The sequence below is a fragment of the Phocoena phocoena genome, chromosome 11 (assembly GCF_963924675.1).
Source record: "Phocoena phocoena chromosome 11, mPhoPho1.1, whole genome shotgun sequence".
Classification (NCBI taxonomy): domain Eukaryota; kingdom Metazoa; phylum Chordata; class Mammalia; order Artiodactyla; family Phocoenidae; genus Phocoena; species Phocoena phocoena.
The window spans coordinates 62118162-62136200 of NC_089229.1; the positions used below are offsets into that span (position 1 = coordinate 62118162).

At 45.8% G+C, this 18039-nt stretch overlaps 1 protein-coding gene and 1 non-coding gene across 2 annotated transcripts; both read left to right on the forward strand.

Annotated features, from left to right (window-relative positions):
• Positions 1 to 4033: 4033 nt before the first annotated feature.
• CSRNP2 (cysteine and serine rich nuclear protein 2) lies at positions 4034 to 16835 on the forward strand. Its single transcript, XM_065887850.1, has 5 exons — positions 4034 to 4297; positions 9029 to 9265; positions 10535 to 10794; positions 13976 to 14272; positions 15826 to 16835. Exons 2-5 carry the CDS (start codon positions 9115 to 9117, stop codon positions 16744 to 16746), a joined length of 1629 nt encoding a protein of 542 aa, XP_065743922.1. The 5' UTR covers positions 4034 to 4297; positions 9029 to 9114; the 3' UTR covers positions 16747 to 16835.
• Positions 13095 to 13167, forward strand: TRNAQ-UUG (transfer RNA glutamine (anticodon UUG)). The gene has a single exon. It is a non-coding gene; the product is annotated as a tRNA-Gln (tRNA).
• Positions 16836 to 18039: the final 1204 nt, after the last annotated feature.

Genomic DNA, 18039 nt, shown 5'->3' on the forward strand with positions numbered 1-18039 from the left:
TGTTTGCCCACATATATGATTTATTTAAGAGGCCACTTAAAGGGAGGGGAAATGGGGGTGGTCATCTTGTCTGGAAAGAGATTACAGTACGACAGGTATAAGACAAGTAAGTAGAGTCTGAAAGACCTGAGAAGGTGAGGTTCTCTTGAGGGGGCAGACGTGATTCCTGGAAGTCAGGCACTGTCAGGCACTGGGTACGCTGTGAGGGGCAGGGCATGATCTCACCACTGTGAGTTGGAGGAGCATGGCAAGTGAAGAAGGCTTGACATAACGAGCCTCGCCGTTTCTCATTTAGGCCTAATGAAAGAGTGTTCTGAAAACCCTTTGTATCTCCAAGTCTCCTGAGAAAGTCTTTCATATAGGGTTGCTGCAGAGATTTGGGCTATCTTCAAACTACCATGAAGGATTGACTGAAGCTTCAGCATTCAGTTTTGAAAGTAACACAAATTTCAGGTGCCAATATTTGAAAACGAGACCGAGTTTCTCCTCCTCCACTGAAGCTTTTTTCTCTGGCCAATACCTAACAATTCCAGATAACTTGGGACCAGAGAGCGGCAGTTGAGCCTTTTTATCATTTTTCTGAATCTTTAGTTGTCTTACTTGGCCATGGATGGTTCCTGTATGGGAATTTGATCTGTTATGGCCTCTGCTGCTCTGTTATGAGAACTCCAAGTCTCAGCAGGAATGGCACAAATGCCCCACCTAGCTGCATCTTTTTATATACTAGTTCGTATAAAGTAATCCTGCTTCATTCTTCTGCTTCTCCTAAAAATGCTCTATTTTCTTAGTCGTGACCTAAGGCTTTTCCTGCTAGAATATTTATTTTTAGTTTGTGATTAAATTATTGTTTCATTTTACGAACTCCAAGACTTAAATAAGGAAGAAAGATGCCCTATGTGATGTGAGGTTAATGCCATCAGCACTTGTTTTCTGTTTTGTTAATACTTTATTTCTCCTCTATGCTTCTTTAATGACTTTGTATTTTGCCTTTGACCTTGAATTTCCATCTATTTCTACTTCCTTCTTTTTTCCACGTCTTTCCTCTTCACTTCCAGATCTCCTCTGCATTGTTCCTTATGAATTCTGGCCTGTTCAACAAATTAATTTGGAAATTGCAACGATGTCTAGCATTTGCATTCTCAAATTCAGAGATTTAAAAGTTGTATGTGAATTAAAATTTTCAATTGGATTAAAGTCAGTTTTATAAAGGAACTTGCTATTTAAAAAATACTATTGTATTACTTATTGTATTATTGTACTATTTTGTATTATATGGGATCTTTTGGGACATGAGTAATAACCAGTTTATCTTGTAAATCTGTGTTTTCATATATTTGCATAAGATGAGATACACATTCCTCATTTTAATCACTACAGATTCCTGGTTTCTTCCTGAGTTTTTTTTTTTTTTTTTTTTTTGGCTGTGCTATGTGGCTTGTGGGATCTTAGTTCCCTGACCAGGAACTGAACCCAGCCTCTTGACAGTGAGAGCACAGAGTCCTAACCACTGGACCACCAGGGAATCCCCTCTTTCTGAGTTCTAATGTCTAATTTTTCATTTAAGGGTTTAGTTAATATCTTTCCCTAGACATCTTTATAACTTTACTTCAGACTTTCATTCACCTTTTTTAAGCTTATTAAGCTTGACCTCTCTAAACTCACCCTTGCACTCTACCCCCTCAAACCTGTTTGTTATTTTGCTTTTTTAATAGGGTTTTTGTGTTATGCACATATATAGATCAATTTGTGAAACCTTCCTTGATAAAACACACAGCTTCTTCGATTTTTTGTGCTCTTAAATTGCTGTGGCCCCGTCTTTTTTGCTCTAGATTTGCTCTATTGATCTCTCTTGGTTAGTGTGGAATTAGTCACAAAGAGGTGCCTGTCTCTCTAGATCTGGATTCTAATTAAATGTAAATTAGTAAAGTAACATACAACTTCAGGGCTAAATCTACGAATTCCCTATTAGAAAAACAAATACAATGGCTTAGATTTAAAAAAAAAATTTTTTTTAGTATTTATTTTTTGGCTGCATCGGGTCTTCTTAGTTGTGGCAGGTGGGATCTTTCATTGCGGCGTGTGGGCTCTTCCTTGCAGTGCACGGGCTTCTCTCTAGTTGTGGCATGCAGGCTTAGCTGCCCCATGGCACGAGGGATCTTAGTTCCCTGACCAGGGGTCGAACCCGTGTCCCCTGCATTGGCAGAGGGATTCTTAACCACTGGACCACCAGGGAAGTACATGCAATGGCTTAGATTTTTACTTAACTCTTTTTCTCTTAAGAAGCTCAGCACATAGTATCCTCTGATCTATTCATTTTCAACCTCCCTAGAGAGTGTACTCTTTATCTTTTGTTTGGTAAAGAGTAGTTGATGCAGTACATACTTTGGTGTCAGATAAGCCGCTGTTCAAATCCCAGATCTTGCTCTTCCTGGATGTGACCTTGGACAATATAATCTCTTAAACCTTAACTTTTTCATCTTAAAAAGAGGATAATGCTTAATTCATAGGGTTGTTAGGGAGATTACAAAGGATAATGAGTATAAAGCAGTTTTATTTTGTACATAATATACTTATTCAGTTGCTTAATAAATTTAGGATACTATTGACTACAAGATCACCTTTACATGTAGACAAGACTGCAAGACAGACGCATAAACACTGCCCAGGACATAAAATCTGATCGTTGGTTTTCATCTTCATCTGTTCTTGATCATCTGTCTTTTCTTCCTACTTGACTTTTTTGTCCCTAAAACACACCCATGCATGAATTATGCGTGGTCTGGAACAAAGCAGTCACATTTAGAATTAGATGTCCATTGTTATAATTTACATATTAATAATATTAGCATTTCTTTTCACTTTTCCTTGTATCTTCTGTTCTACTGCGCTTAAGCTTAAGTTACCTAGTGATTCTATCAAGACAATGAAATATGGTGAGTAAGCGACTCTGTGATAAGTAGTTGGGATGTTTGTAAGTCCAGATGATCTTTTTGACTGATCTAGAGATTACTGCCAAATTGGATTCTGCTGTCTCCTCAAAGGATGTGCCTAACTTTGCTTTGGCTGTCTTCTAGTTTGGTGTCATTAACCAGCAAAGCTTGGGCATTGAGGCTGATGGTACTCTGACAAATTTCTATGACTGCTCAAATTCTAGATGTGTAGGCATATGAAACAATTTAGCCTGCCCAGCATGGCCTTTAGGCTGCTTTTTTGGTGACTTAGCCCACTGATTCTACAGAGTCTGGGGTCTTCTCTTCCTTTTTGATTTCTGTGTGGCCAGGAAAAACGCATTGCACTGTGTTGCAAACATTTTATACTACTATTTAATCTCCACAATACCCTATGAGATACATACTTTTATCCCCATTTTGCAGATGAGGAAGCCAAGGCACGGGGAAGTAAGGGGCGAACTGGCACCATTGTAATCCCTATCGAGACAATGAAATATGGTGAATAAGCGACTCTAGACGTAACAACTTCTGATTTCTGAGTCTTTTTCCCGTTTTGAAAATGGATTGCACAGTTGTGAAGATCAGAAGTCATGTAAGAAATTTCTGGAAGGAAAACAACCCATCAATACATATTGAGATTACTCTGCGTTGCTTGTATTTTCTTTATACCTTGGGCAGGCTGCAGCACGTCATGCTGCTTAAGACTTAGATCCCCTGAGCAAGGATAAGGGGGATTAAGTTCCTTAGGCATGGGAGTGTGGGCCTGGCGAAAGGAAAAGGGGAGTTACAGAGGAGAATTTGTTTAATCACCGAAGATCTGTAGCTGAGGGTCTCCGCTTTTCCTCTTCAAAAGGCTGCTGTGGCGTCAACTCGTTTGCTTTCCCAGGGTCCGCTGCTGCGGACTCACAGCCTCCTGAGCCTGTTTGCGGGCGAGTTTCGGCTTTGCGCTGGTAGCCGCCTCCAACTCCCGGCATGCCGCTGGGCTTGGGGCCGGCACGTAGACTCCATTTCCCAGCCTGCCCCGGGGCTCGGTCCGGACGTGCCGGCGCCTATAAGACCCTGAACGCTGCGGCCAAAGCCTATTGTTAGCCGGAGCCGGGGCGGTTCTGGGCGGCTGCTGCCGGGGGCGCCCGAGTTGCCGGCGCCGCCCGCCCTCCGCCGCCTGCCGGCCGACCTGCCCACCCACCGTCTCTCCCGGCCCTGCCGCCTTGGGAACTCCCAGACCGTCTCCGCGGCCCCGGGACTCGCTCTCTCCTCCCTTCTTCCCACTCGGGCTAGGGCGGCGACGGCGGCGGCAGCGGGGGTGGCAGAGACCATCACGGGAGGAGGCAGCTGCGGCGGAGCCGGTAATGGGCCTGGGGGTGCGGGGCGGAGGGTGCCGCCTTGTCCTTTCTCGGGATCGGCCTCCCGGCAGCTGTGGAGAAGTGGTCAGCCCAGAGCCGCGGGGATGGAGGGGTCAGAAATGAGGGAGCCACGAACGGGAGCGGTCGGCGCGGGGGGCGGGGAGCTAGGGCGCCGCTGGGAAGGGAAGGAGTCGGGAGAGGCGTGGGAGCGAGGGGCACGGAGGACGCGGGCCCGGACTGCGGGGGCAGCTTGAGTGAGACCGACGGGCGGGCTTAGAAGCCGGCAGGAATTCGGATGCGGGTTGAGTTCGGAATGGAGTGGAGATGATGTACGATGGAGGGAAGTGAAGGAAGGGGAGGGGGGAAATAGAGGAAAATGTGGGAGGAGTGGTTGGGAATTTGTGAGTAGCAGGCAGGAAGGGATGGGAAACCGGGTAGGGGCTGCAGACGATTGGAATGAGCGGGAAGGTTAGCAGGAATCAGGAAAGGTGCCCCGGAGCTGAAGGGTTCAGCGGGGGTGTCCGTTAAGGGGAACTGGTGACTTGACATGTCCTTTCAACCCAGGTTCCTGATGTCTCCCATTTTTTCTGGCGTTGTGTGGGAAAACGAAAGCATCACTTTCCCTGGTTGCTAGCTTGATCTTTTTTCACAGGCCCAAACACGCAGCTGATTGCCATCCATTCCTTTTAGTGCTATGGTCTTGATTCATCCTTTTAAAGGGGTTTAGAGTGGCAGTGTGACACACAAACCGTTCTTCAGTATGAAACGTTAGAAGTTATCCCTAAGAGACACAGTGTCCCCTTGCCCTGCAGTTTTCAGTTCAAGGTAAATCCATAGTTGATTCAGATTTTCCTTTTCTTTACTGACTTTCCGTTTTGCAAATGTCCAAAGCCAGGAGGATGTTGGTGTGTGCCAGAGTTATAAATGACTGGATATCCTTGAGAGTTAATGGCTCCTGCAGCATCATGTTCCATTTCTACCACAAAGATCTCATGTCCTTCATACGATGGGAGGTTAAACATGGAAAGCCAAATTCTAACCTTGTGTCAGTGAAGGGGTAAAAACCAGGGAGTGACGGTTGGAGGGGGGCTTCCCTGAAATACCTAGTTTAAACAAGATGTTTTCACTTGAGCACTTTGTAAGTGCACGGTCCTGGTAATCACACGGACACATGGATCCACGAAATTCATAGTATTTGAGAAGCAACTCACAGTGTTTTGTAAAAGGAGAAACAGGACCTGTCATCTTATTTAGGTTGATCCTGACAAGCCTTCGTTCCTCTAACCCTACAGCTGGTAGCACTGACGATCTTACTAGAGATTTTTGGCCCTTGACCTTTAGCAGGTTGGGTTTCACTTGAGTAGAGAGGCCTTCCCCTGTGAGATGTACCATGTCTTATTTTGGACTCATTTATGAGAGAGGCTTTCATTACCTAAACTTTGTCAATACATTCTGCATCCACAAAATTGGGGGGAGGGGCAGTTCCTTTTTTGCTAGTCTCACGTATTTGGGCTTTTGTTTTTGGGGGTGGTTATAGGAATCCACATAGGCCTGAAAAGGCTTAAGTCTAATACTAAAGTACAGATATGATATAGATCTATTTTATTTGGTGCTAGCCTAAAAACCTCTATATACTATGGATCTAAATTATTTCATGTACCTTTGGGAAATGTTCAACTAGTAGAAACACTTGAGAAAAGACAGAAAGACATGTAGCTAGAAAGGGTCAGTTGACCTTTCGTTTTACTGGCATAAAAGCTTTTATAGAGGTTTGCATTATTTTCTCCAAAAGCATTTGCTGTTTGAGTTCGTCATTTTGACAGTTAACTGTCAGTTATGACCTGCATTTCCAGTCTCATCGTGTTTATTTCTGTATGGGTTTAAGTGCTTGGAGTATAACTTAGAAGTGTTTTTCTCGAACATAAGCACTGATCCTCTGCCAATGAATAAATAGTTGAGAGAAGTGGGAATGACTGGCTTCTCATTGTGGTTTGAAAGGAAGTCGGATTGATGAACTGGAACGTGGAACCCATTCTTCTTGTTGCTATTTCAGAGAAAGATTTCTTCAGGCCACAGTGCAAGTGGATGGGAGGTTTCTTGGTGCCCAGTGGACATCTTTATCTAACAAGTCAAGTTCACACCAGAGAGTTGGATGAGGAGAGCTGGGTTGAAATATAAACTTACATTGGTTGTCAGGACAGAATCGTCGGATTTTTTTTTTTTTTTAAAGAATGGGTTAATGGCAGAAAAAGTGATGCTGACATCCTGGATAGGGTAAAGAGAGCTCAGTCAATATGGACATTATTTACATATACAGCTGTTCAGACATTTTAAGGAAAATACTTTTTTTCTAGGTTTCACATCTTTTTTCTACTTTCTTACCTGCCTCCTGTCATTGCCTAGAAACCTCTACTCCAGAAGTGGAAGTGAGGAAGACGTAGAAAAAAGAGAGAAAGAGAATAGAACAAGCAGCCTGCAATCCTGGCTGCAAGAGAGTGCACAAAAAGTGACCTGAAGAGAAGGGATACCCTGAGGGTACCTGGGTTAAGACAGTGGAGAATCCTCATAGTAAAAGATGATCTTGGACCAGACCCAGCCTCCCACAGGGCTTAAAAGGAAATATTCAAAGGCAACCACACTACCGGAAGCAAAGGGACACCTGAACAAAGGACGGGGTGCACATTTGCTTCCAGTTGTCAATCCCCGAGTGCTTCCAGGCTAAGGAAAAAGGCACTTCCTAGTAGCAGCACTAACTGGATCTTAGTTAAAACTGAAGCCAGACTTACGTCCTTTCTGAGAAGGATTTTGAGCTCAGTCTGCTTTTTCGTGTGGTCGATAAGATTTTTAAGTGGGGAGGAAATATTAAATTCAGTGGTCAACATTCTTTTATTTTTTTTATTCCACCCACATATGTACTCAATAGCAAAGGTCTCCCCTCCCCTGGTAATAGAATGGAATGAGAAATTTGTTAGTTAATAGGTATCTTTAAGCCCAGCCGAAGTCTTAACCCATAAAAGTCCTTGGCTGTCTCCATTCTTACCCATGTCCTAGGAATGTGACCTCTGATGGTAAGATCAGTAACCTGAAGAACAAAATTGATACTTTGGTTTCATTTTTAAATTTAATTACAATTCTTATCTGGTGCTTGATTATTTTCTTTCTGGCCAGTTTATTTCAGGAATGTGCTTTTCTGAGACCTATGATGGCAGGTTTCTTAGGTGCATCTTGTGACTTGAATGCAGAATTTTGATGAGATCTGGCTAGATAAATTAGGAAGTTCCTAAAGTACTTACTAGGTCTGGTTGACTGTGTAGAGCTGACCCAAGAGCAGGCAAATCGCTTCCAAGAAACAGTCCAGAAAAACAGCTCTGTAGCAGGTATCTCTTGACACCACAGTATATTCTGGGTAGCTGCTCTGCAGTAATGCAGCCCTGGCTTTCTGGGCAGTGTTGTTATTCCTGCTGCATAATTAGCAACTAGTGAGATCATAGTCTGGGGAGATTCTGGCATTACTGAGGCAAAAGCAGGGAGGTTTCAGATCATCACTTGTGGCTCCAGCTTTGACAGCGTTTCTGCTGAGCAGATTCATATCCTTGGGAACTTAAGTCCAAAGATGGAGGAGAAAGATTTGTACCTGGGAAATGGAATATCCCAGATTCCTTGGTTGTGTGGCAGCATGTTGAAAACACTGCCTGCCATATCAATGTAACCAGAATAAATTGTCACTCCTGCTGTTTGTTGTGCCCTTGCTGGTTTCTTTATAGAGGGCAAAGATTGTAAAGCTACGTCTTCCTTGCACAGAGGATGATGGCAGGTCAGCTGAGCCCTATTTTATGGAGCAGTAGGCGATTGGGAAAGAGTCTGGGTTTTGAAGCCAGTGCAGATTCTAATCTTCAGTCCATTCTTTAGAACCCAATTTGACCTTTTTAGGAGGCTGATGAGACACTTTACATTTGTGAAGATCTGGGTAAAGCATTTCCCTGACTGCCAATGTACTTTGAAATTGAAAGCCTAGAGCAGTATTTCCCGAAGTGTGTTCCCAGGATCATTTGCCCCCCACCAAGATACTCTAGAAACAAAGGGTTCCTTAATCATGGGTGCAAAACGCTGCATTCTATTTCCTCCCACCCTTCACCAGGTTCATTAGCATATTAAAAGCCTCTAAAAGGTCTTCCATAAGCAGTTTTCTAAAGTATTTTGACACAGCAGTTCCATTTCCATGTAAAAGCTATTAATATCTATGGAACTAGTTTATTTAATGGATACCCTTTAGGAAATGCCAGGCTATATTTCCACTAGGAATAATAATTGGATCTAGTCTAGGTTTAGGCACAGCCTAATTCTGCCTTTGATCCCCAGTCCCTCCTGCTGACCCCGTGGAGAGCTCTCCTGGGTGAGCAGAAGAGCAGCTACTGTTACCCCAGGGCTAATGAAGCCTAGAGGCCAGCCTGCTTGGAAGCAAAGGCCTTCACTCCACTGGGAAGGTGCTGCCGCTAGTCGTCTCATTATCCTAAGAGTGACTGAGACTGGAGGGCTTGGGAGAGACAAAAGTAGGAGAGTGCTGGCTGGAGAGAGATGACCTTGTTTCTAGAGAGCAGACATCAGTGCTAGCTCGGGTGCTTTCTTCAGTTGGAGAGCCGTGTGTATAGACTTGGGCGGGGTCTGTCTTAGGACAGGAGTCCTAAGAGGGAAGGTGAAGTGAAGCTATGCTGATCCCTCTTTTCCCCTGGGCAGAATCCTAATGCACCTGGCTGACTGGTGGTGAGCAGGGGCTTTGGGGCCAACGTGGTGGGTTCCCCAAGGAAACCCCTTTGAAACCAATGGATGCATTCACGGGCTCGGGTCTCAAGAGGAAGTTTGATGATGTGGATGTGGGTTCATCAGTTTCCAACTCCGATGATGAGATCTCCAGCAGTGACAGCGCTGACAGCTGCGACAGCCTCAATCCTCCCACAACTGCCAGCTTCACACGTGAGTGAGCTGCTCCCTGCCTGCCTACCCCCATGTACCCCAAGCATCGGAGCCCATTGCAGCTCTTTGAGACACCCTTTGTCCAGCTTGGGGATTTGCCCTTATTCGTAATCTCTCCCACACATAGCTCAGCCTTGCTCTTTGGAGGACCTCATTGCTCTAATATCATAGACTTATATTAAATGTGAATTATTCTAGCTGATTTTACTTGTGCTGTGCTTTGTGAGTCCCCAGAATGGGTTGAATTAAACTGAAGAAGGAGTTGTCTAGGAGTCTACACTTCCCCACTAGAGTCCTATAGAGTTCCACAAAATTGTAGCTCTAGCAGGACATAAATGCTTACTGCCTGGACAACTGGGGCATCTCCACACTTCTTAATTCTTATGGTTCAATTAGTTTCTTGGAAAGAACTTCGGATTCTGTAGATCGGGGGTTGTCTGTGGGCTAAATCTGGCTCACTGCCTGTTTTTGTAAATAAAGTTTTATTGGAACACAGCCACACCCAGTGTCTATGACGGCTTTTCATGCTACAGTGGCAGAATTGAGTGGTAGTTGGCAACAGAGACCTCATGGCTTGCAAAGCCTAAAATATTTACTACCTGGACCTTTACAGAAGTTTGCCATCTCCTGCTATAGAGCAACACTATCCAGTGGGTGTTGCCTGGTCGTCTGGTGGTTAGGATTCGGCATTTTCACTGCTGTGGCCCGGGTTCCGTCCCTGGTCGGGGAACTGAGATCCCGCAAGCCATGTGGTGCGGCCAAAACAACAAAACACCGTCCAAAAGAATGTTCTGTTATCATAGAAATGTTCTGTATCTGCACTGTCCAGTATGATAGCCATTAGCCACGTGTGGCTGTTGGGCACTTGAGTTGTATTGGTGTAACGGAGGAGCTAAATGTTAAGGTTTATTTCACTTTAATTAATTTAAACTGCCCACATGTGACTAGTAGCTGCTGTATTGGACAGTGAAGCTATGTAGATTGTTACATCCTGAAAAGATTACCTAGAGATTCTCTTCCCAGCTGATGTCTAAAAATAGATTTTATGATCATCTGTTTGGGTGAAGTCAGTCTGGAGGCAGTGGTGTGGACCAGCAGATGGTCAAGGTCCCTTCCCACTGTGCTTTTAAGACTTGAAAATTAGGAAGGTCTCTAGATACAGGGAGCACTTTTGGAGAAGAGTTGAGAGCCTAGATGAGTGAGAAAGAATGAGGTCCCCAAACAGGCCATCTCTGGGTTAAAAGCTTTCTTTCTGTGCTCCCTTCTCAGCCACATCCATCCTGAAGCGGCAGAAGCAGCTGCGGAGGAAGAATGTGCGCTTTGACCAGGTGACTGTGTACTACTTTGCCCGGCGCCAGGGTTTCACCAGCGTGCCCAGCCAGGGCGGCAGCTCTCTGGGCATGGCCCAGCGCCATAACTCTGTACGCAGCTACACGCTCTGTGAGTTTGCTCAGGAGCAGGAGGTGAACCATCGGGAGATTCTCCGTGAACACCTGAAGGAGGAGAAGCTCCACGCCAAGAAGATGAAGGTGCCTAAGGGGTCTAGGGTCTGGTACTTCCCATGTGCCAAGATAAAGCAGGAAACCATCTAGGTCTATCATGTGGTGTTTTTGTTTTGTTTTGTTTTTGAACTGTTGCCTTTGGTACGTAGAGATTCCGTATCTTTCTAGTGAGAAATCTCAGATTTGGATTCAAATCTCAGTCTGAGATGCCATTCTTTTTGTCTCTGGTAGGGAGTCTAGCAGAGATAGCAAAATGGCTTCCCTAGAATTCTCTATTCTCGCCCGCTCTGCAAGTGTTTTTAAAGTTTAAAGTGTGAATACCTGAAGGTATTCAAGTCTGCCACCCCTGGACCCTGAGGAAGCAGTGTTTCAGTTTCTCGTCAAATGATTGTCCATTGGCCTGATGCACAGAACAGGTTTGGGATCTTTTACATCCTCTGAAAGGATCCTGCTGATTCTGTAACTCCCATTGCTAGATGATAGTTTTTCGGGTATAAACAATAGCATTACCAAATAGTTATTTCGATCTGTTTAGTACTGGGCCTGCAGTCTGATGCCACACCAGCTCTTCAAGTTTAGGAGGAGAACAGGGCTGGAAGACCCATCTCAGATGGCTCTTTATAGCTACACATTTGCTCTCAGCGCTGCTTGGCACTCCACAGCCATAGTTTCCACCAGTCTGCAAAAATTGCCCCCAGAGTTCCTAGTTCCAGATTTGGAGAACACTGCTTCAGGCCTGGCCAAGTTCTTCTGGGCTCAAAGTATGCGGACCCACATTAAAACAGGTGGCTGCATTATTTCCAGGGTTGTGGGTGAAATCCTAATGAGACACACCAGAATGTGGTAGGGTTGGAGAACTGGTGGCAGAGGATGTATGTGAACCAGATCTCACTGCTCTCTCCCTTTGAGAGCTCTATGTCTGCTGCCCGAAGTCTACGCCTAAAGAACACCTGTTTTTCTAACTAGAATGACATTCAGGCTTCCCTTTCTTCTGTCTGAGGAATTTCGTCACCGACCCTATCACCTTCCTGCTGCTACAGCAACAGGTGGGCAGATAAACACTCTTCTTATCATTTGTAATGAAGGTTTTCTTCCTATTCCCTAAGAAGAAACATCCTCCCCTAAATCTGGTAGAGGGATGACATGTCAAAGCAGACACCCTGTTCTGTGTCCTCCCTTGTAGGAGGTCTAGGGACAAAGCCAGGCAAACTTGAGACTGAGAAACAGGACTGCTACTTATTAAGCAGATTTAGTGAGCAGCACAGTGGTGGCATCTTCTATGTCGAGAGAACACCCTTACTTTGGTCCACTTTACTCTTTTCTTAGAAATTTTTCCTTCTTCAGCACTCTATAGGGGAGGCAGTTGGTCTCAAAAAATATACATTTTGCGTCTCCCCTATGCCATCTAATATTTGTTTTCCCTTTGGACTTCCACCCCCTCCAAAAAAAAGCTGCTGCTGCTTTGCATCAGTATTAGTACCTATAATTTTTCTAATATTTTTATTACTTTTCTTTGGTCTTTTATCTATATGGAATTCATTATTATGAATAGCATGACTTGGGAATCTAACTTACTTTTTTTTCAAAAGAACATACAGTTGTCCCAATACCGTTTAATGACTAGAAGAGTCTTTTCCTTACTGATTTGAAATGCCACCTCTGTTAGGATATATTAAATTCTCATATCTACATGGGTTTCTTTCTATTGCATGTCTCATCTCTTTCCTTTGCGAGGATAGCAAGGAGGGAGGGTGCTTCGGAGGAGGCCAACCCTGGTGAAACAGGCAGGAGCAATGCTAAGGTCTGTGGAAAGGCCCCTCGTAGTTGGCCTGCCTGGGACAGAAATAATAGTCTAGGGGATCCCCAGAAGCACCACTTTATTTCTCTCATTTCTCTTATCATCTCCCCCCAAACAAACAAACAAACAAAACAGGTGTATATGCCTTACTAGCCAGGTCTCTTGCATCACGTCTCTCCCAGGAGTTGTTCCTTTACCAGCGCTTTTCTGGCTGGCTGATGAAATAAGCCAAACCTGCCAAAAGCTTGGCTTTTATCCTGCTCGTACCTTCCAGAGCCCTGGGGATTGTGAGGCCTCGTTTTCTTTACCTGAATTCTCTAGTGAGTTTTCAAAACTCATTCAGCCACAGATTGTCTTCAGCCTGTCCTTCCACTAAGATCCGCTTTCCTGGCTCTCTGTCCTTCTTATCCAGAGAACCCAGATTTCTGCCTGCAGACAGTACACTCAGTATCATGTATGCCACCCTGCCTCACACACAGACTTTTTTTGAAACCAAATAAAAGAGGATTAGGAAGGAGAAAGAGGGAATTCCCTGGTGGTTCAGTGGTTAGGACTTGGTGCTTTGACTGCCGAGGGCCCAGGTTCAGTCCCTGGTTGGGGAACTAAGATCCCACAAGCCATGCGGCACGGCCAAAACAAAAGAAAGGAGAAAGAATATATTTCTTCTAGGCCGTGGCTTGGAAGTGAGGGCTTTCTTGACAGCCATTATTAATAACTTCATTTTTTTTCTCCTCCACATAAAATGAAGCTCTTCTGTGTATGCACAGATAATTATTCACACTGTGGGGATTCAGGTTCATTGACAAAGACTGGTAGGTAGTCTTGTGCTATACTTTAATGTACTCTTCTTCCCACAGTGTGGTTTGGGGTCCTTTAGGGTGCAAACTGAAGGGTGTTTTGCATGGTTGTTTACATCCAAGGAACATCCAGCCATTGAAATACCTTCTCTTCTTCCGTGTATGAGAAGGCAGGTTAGCCGAAGCTAAGGGACACAAGCCTGGGAATGGAGGGTATATTTGGGGGAAAAGATCATCTTCTGGGAGGGAAGGTGAGACAGAGGTTTTAAGAAGCGTTGATCCAGAAAGGTGACGTCCCTTGTGTTGACGGGCTGGTGTTAGAGCTGCACAGGCTTCCTGTCTTCCTGCTCTAGAACTGTTCTCTTCACCGGCTCTATCCTGTACGGTAGCCACCAGCCATACTAGTGGCTATTTATACGTAATTAAAATTAAATGAAGGTAAAAGTTCAGTTTCTCAGTTGCACTAGCCCCATTTATAGTGCTCGGTAGCCACACGTGCGTCGGGATGGGCTGCGCGGATACCTCCGTCATGGCAGAAAGTTCACTTGGCCCAAGCTGCTCTAGGCGCACCCGGTGGGAAGGCGCCTGCTGATAATGCTCTGTCTCTTGGCAGCTGACCAAGAACGGGACAGTGGAGTCGGTGGAGGCCGACTGCCTGACATTGGATGATGTTTCAGATGAAGATATTGACGTGGAAAACGTGGAGGTGGATGATTACTTCTTCCTGCAGCCTCTGCCCACCAAACGGCGACGGGCCCTGCTGAGGGCTTCTGGGGTCCACCGCATTGATGCTGAAGAGAAGCAAGAACTTCGAGCCATCCGACTGTCACGGGAAGAGTGTGGTTGTGACTGTCGACTGTATTGTGACCCGGAAGCGTGTGCCTGTAGCCAGGCTGGGATTAAATGCCAGGTCGGTCCACATTTTGCTGTGATAGTATATCCACCCTAGAGTCAGGGGTGTCTAGTGTGGGTGCCAGTGAATGTGGGAGATGCCCATGCACAGGTGAACACTTCAGTTCTACAGCCCTCCTCCACCAACAAAGAAAACAAGTATGACGGGATTCTTAGGCTGTGGAGATAGCAATGATCTTTTTTTTTCTGTGTATCTCACTTCAGAGGTGATAGGCAGCAGTTGCTGGCACATGGAGGAACGGGGGTTAGTGAGTTTAATATTTAATAGCTGTCCTTGAATGTGGACTGATTCCTTGAGGTAAGTGGAAGCAGAGAACTGAGGTAGGCCTTTAGATTTTATCCTACAAACACTTATTCACAGTACCTCTACTCCAATTTTGTAAAAATCAGAATAGTCCTCAGAATCTAATTCAGGATCAGATTTGGGCTTAAATCCATAGTGTCCTAAGAGATAGAAAGCATCATCCCCCAGAGGGCCTTCTGACAAGGGACAGTTTGGAAGACACATCTCAACTGAAAATGGCAGTACCATCCCAAAGAATGAAATTTATCTGGAACCTGTATACTGAGGCTGTGGTGCTGAGTCCTTGTGGTTGGATTTATCTTAACCTTTTCTTTCTTATTTTCAGGTTGGTATCAGATAGCTATAGCAGGTCCGACCAGATAATGCTTTTCAGACTGAGTCCTGTAATGAATCACTCTGTTACACACAGACCTGAGGACAGTCCTAAGAAATGGATTGTTCCTAAGAACTGGAAGGGAGAGTGCTAGAAGTTGATTTCATAGGAAGACACTGTATTTGTACAGAAGACTTGTCTTCTCACATTTTTATTTTTGATACGTATGGGGTGTTTTCATTTGGGGGATTCAAAAGGGAGATGAGGAGGTAGAAAGCATCTCCTTTCCAGATATCCCTGGTGCAGAAGTTAATTATCTTGATAACTGCTTCCAAAACAAGCTGGCCAACCATCAAGGGAAAATGAAGCAGGTAGTGAAAAGCTGGTCATTATTTTGTTCGAACCTTCACTATAGCACCTTGGCAAAGGCACCTTTGCCTAGTTTCCCCATTATGTATTGCTTTGGACTAGCGAGATCTTCTACCTCCTTTCCCATCCCTGTCATCAAAGAACACAGTAGGCTTGGGCCCTGGCCTTTTGTTTTCTTAATAAAGTAGGTAGGTTCTGGAAAAGTCTCTGAGGCATACACATTTCTTTTCTCTGAGAACCGTCAAGCTTTCAGAGAGGTATCTCTGGTCTTTTGACTGGAAGGGCCCTTTGACGTGATCTTTGTCTTCTTTTTATTTAGAAGAGGAAACAAAGCCCTAGAGAGAGAAATGACTTTCTTGAGGTCACACTACTAATTAGTGGCTGTGCTAGAATGGAAAGGCAGGTGGTCTGGTAACTCCCATCTAGTGCTCCAGTAGCTCACGCTGCAGCTTGTGTTTTGAATTGGTTGTTTCTCTTGTAAGAGGACCTCAAACCCTGACTCCCTGTGTTCGCCAGCTAACGTCTCGTATCTCATCTGGCCTCAACCTCCTTGTCCCCTCCTCAGGTGGATCGCATGTCCTTTCCATGTGGCTGCTCCCGGGACGGCTGTGGGAACATGGCTGGGCGCATTGAATTCAACCCAATCCGGGTCCGGACTCATTACCTCCACACCATCATGAAGCTGGAGCTGGAGAGCAAGCGGCAGGTGAGCCGCCCGCCAGCCCCAGACGAGGAGCCCTCCCCCGCTGCCAGCTGCAGCCTGGCGGCAGCACAGGGCTCAGAGACACAGGACTTCCAGGAGTTCATCGCTGAGAATGAGACGGCGGTGCTGCACCTGCAGAGTGCGGAGGAGCTGGAGCGGCTCCAGGCGGAGGAGGACCCGAGCGGCTCCAGTGCCAGCCTGGACTCCAGCATGGAGAGCCTGGGCGTGTGCATCCTGGAGGAGCCCCTGGCTGTTCCCGAAGAGCTGTGCCCAGGCCTGACAGCCCCCATCCTTATCCAGGCTCAGCTGCCCCCAGGCTCCTCCGTGCTGTGTTTTGCCGAGAACTCAGACCAGCCAACTGCCTCAGCCGTGAACAACCCATCCTACTTGAACAGTGGGCCCCTGGTCTACTACCAGGTGGAGCAGAGGCCAGTCCTGGGGGCGAAAGGAGAGCCTGGTACGGAAGAAGTCCCGCCCTCGTTCCCCAAGGAGAAGGATCTGAGTGTCTTCTCTCTCCCGGTTACCTCACTGGTGGCTTGTGGCCCCACAGACCCGGCTGCCCTCTGTAAGTCAGAGGTGGGGAAAACATCCACTCTAGAAGCTCTAGTGCCCGAAGGTCGTAACCCCGAGGAGCCTGAGGATGAAGACTTCCGCCCCTCTTGGTGCCCCTCAAACCTCCCCTTGCGCACGGACAACGAAGAGGGCTGTGTGGTGGAGACCGCACGGCAGAATGAGGACCGGCCCCCTGAAGAGCCTTCCCTGGAGCTCCCTCTGGCAGTGTGACACAGGGATGGAGATTATGCCTCTTACCCATTCTCTATTTATTCCCTTATTTTATCTAACACCATTTCAAAAACAAAACTGTAGAAGCAGCTGCTGCTCCCATGTTATTTTATTGGGGTCTTTGGGGAACGGGTAGGAAAGGATTGTCTGTACAAGTATTTTTTAAAGGGCCAACAGAACCAAGGAGACCAGCCTCAGCTCGATCTGGGGATAGAGTCTTGGGGCAGAGGAGGCTGCATACTGAGCTTTCTGGGCCGTTGGAACCGCACTACAATCTCACAGGAGAAGCTGGGTAATTCAAACAGCTGTTCACGTAGGGACCAGAACACAACAATTGGAACAGCATGACAGAGCCCCTTCCCTCTCCTGAGCTCCAGGTGGGGAACAAGCTCACTTTCCTCAGTGGTTACTCTGATATCCCACTTTGGTGTATCATAATAATACAGTTGGAATCAGCTGGCTGAGTCTGGAGAGGAGGGGGTGAAAGGGTCTCTGCTTCTGTACAAAACATCCAGGATCTACATAAATTTAACCTGCGTTCCCTGGGCCCCTATTTGGTAAATAAGTTAATATTTGACATGTTTGGTGTTCTCTGACCTGCTCCCCACACTGGGGATTCCTGGTCTTAACTTGAATTGTTTCTTTCACATGTTCTTAGGTACTAGAGTTAAACTGGTCTTGTTTTTTTCTTACCCCTCTGTCCTTTTTCCTTTGAAGGGAAAGAGCTAGATTGGCTGGGGATGTGGCATCGAGAGCCTGAGTCTTCTGTATATGTCTAACCCCAGCTCCATCAGGCAGCTTTAGTCTGGGGCTCACACATCCCATGGGAGGCCTATATAGAGCATTAACCTGTGTCCAAAGGAGGCGGCAGGAACAGGCTGCTGTCTAGAAAAATGACTTTTTGCCATGCTTGCTTTTTCACCCAGGTTGTCCCCCCTACCCCAATTTGAGAAATTTGAGCTTTAAAGGAATGTAGAATGTAGCAAGTTCACCAACTAGTTTTTGTTTCCTTTTTGTATCTGCCCTCATGGTCCCTCTTGGATATACAGGGTTAGAGTTCTTACACTGTATTCTTATACTGTTCACCCCCGATAACTGCAAACGCTTATTGGATCCCTCCCATCTCGATAATATAAAGATTGGAAGCCAAACCAGTTCTTAAATGCTACATACAACTTCCAGGTTCTGAAGAAGTCAGGTTCTGACTGTAACCTTTGAGGTCTTGAGTGGGACTCACATTCAGTTTGTACCTGAATTAGGGGGGATACGGTTCCTGTTCTCTTATGTCCTGCT

Excerpts from the sequence above, each read along its gene's own strand:
- CSRNP2 (XM_065887850.1), top strand. The coding sequence starts at position 9,115 with ATGGATGCATTCACGGGCTCGGGTCTCAAGAGGAAGTTTGATGATGTG. Across the intron at positions 10,795-13,975 it reads TCCACGCCAAGAAGATGAAG|CTGACCAAGAACGGGACAGT; the intron begins GTGCCTAAGGGG and ends GTCTCTTGGCAG. Across the intron at positions 14,273-15,825 it reads AGGCTGGGATTAAATGCCAG|GTGGATCGCATGTCCTTTCC; the intron begins GTCGGTCCACAT and ends TCCCCTCCTCAG.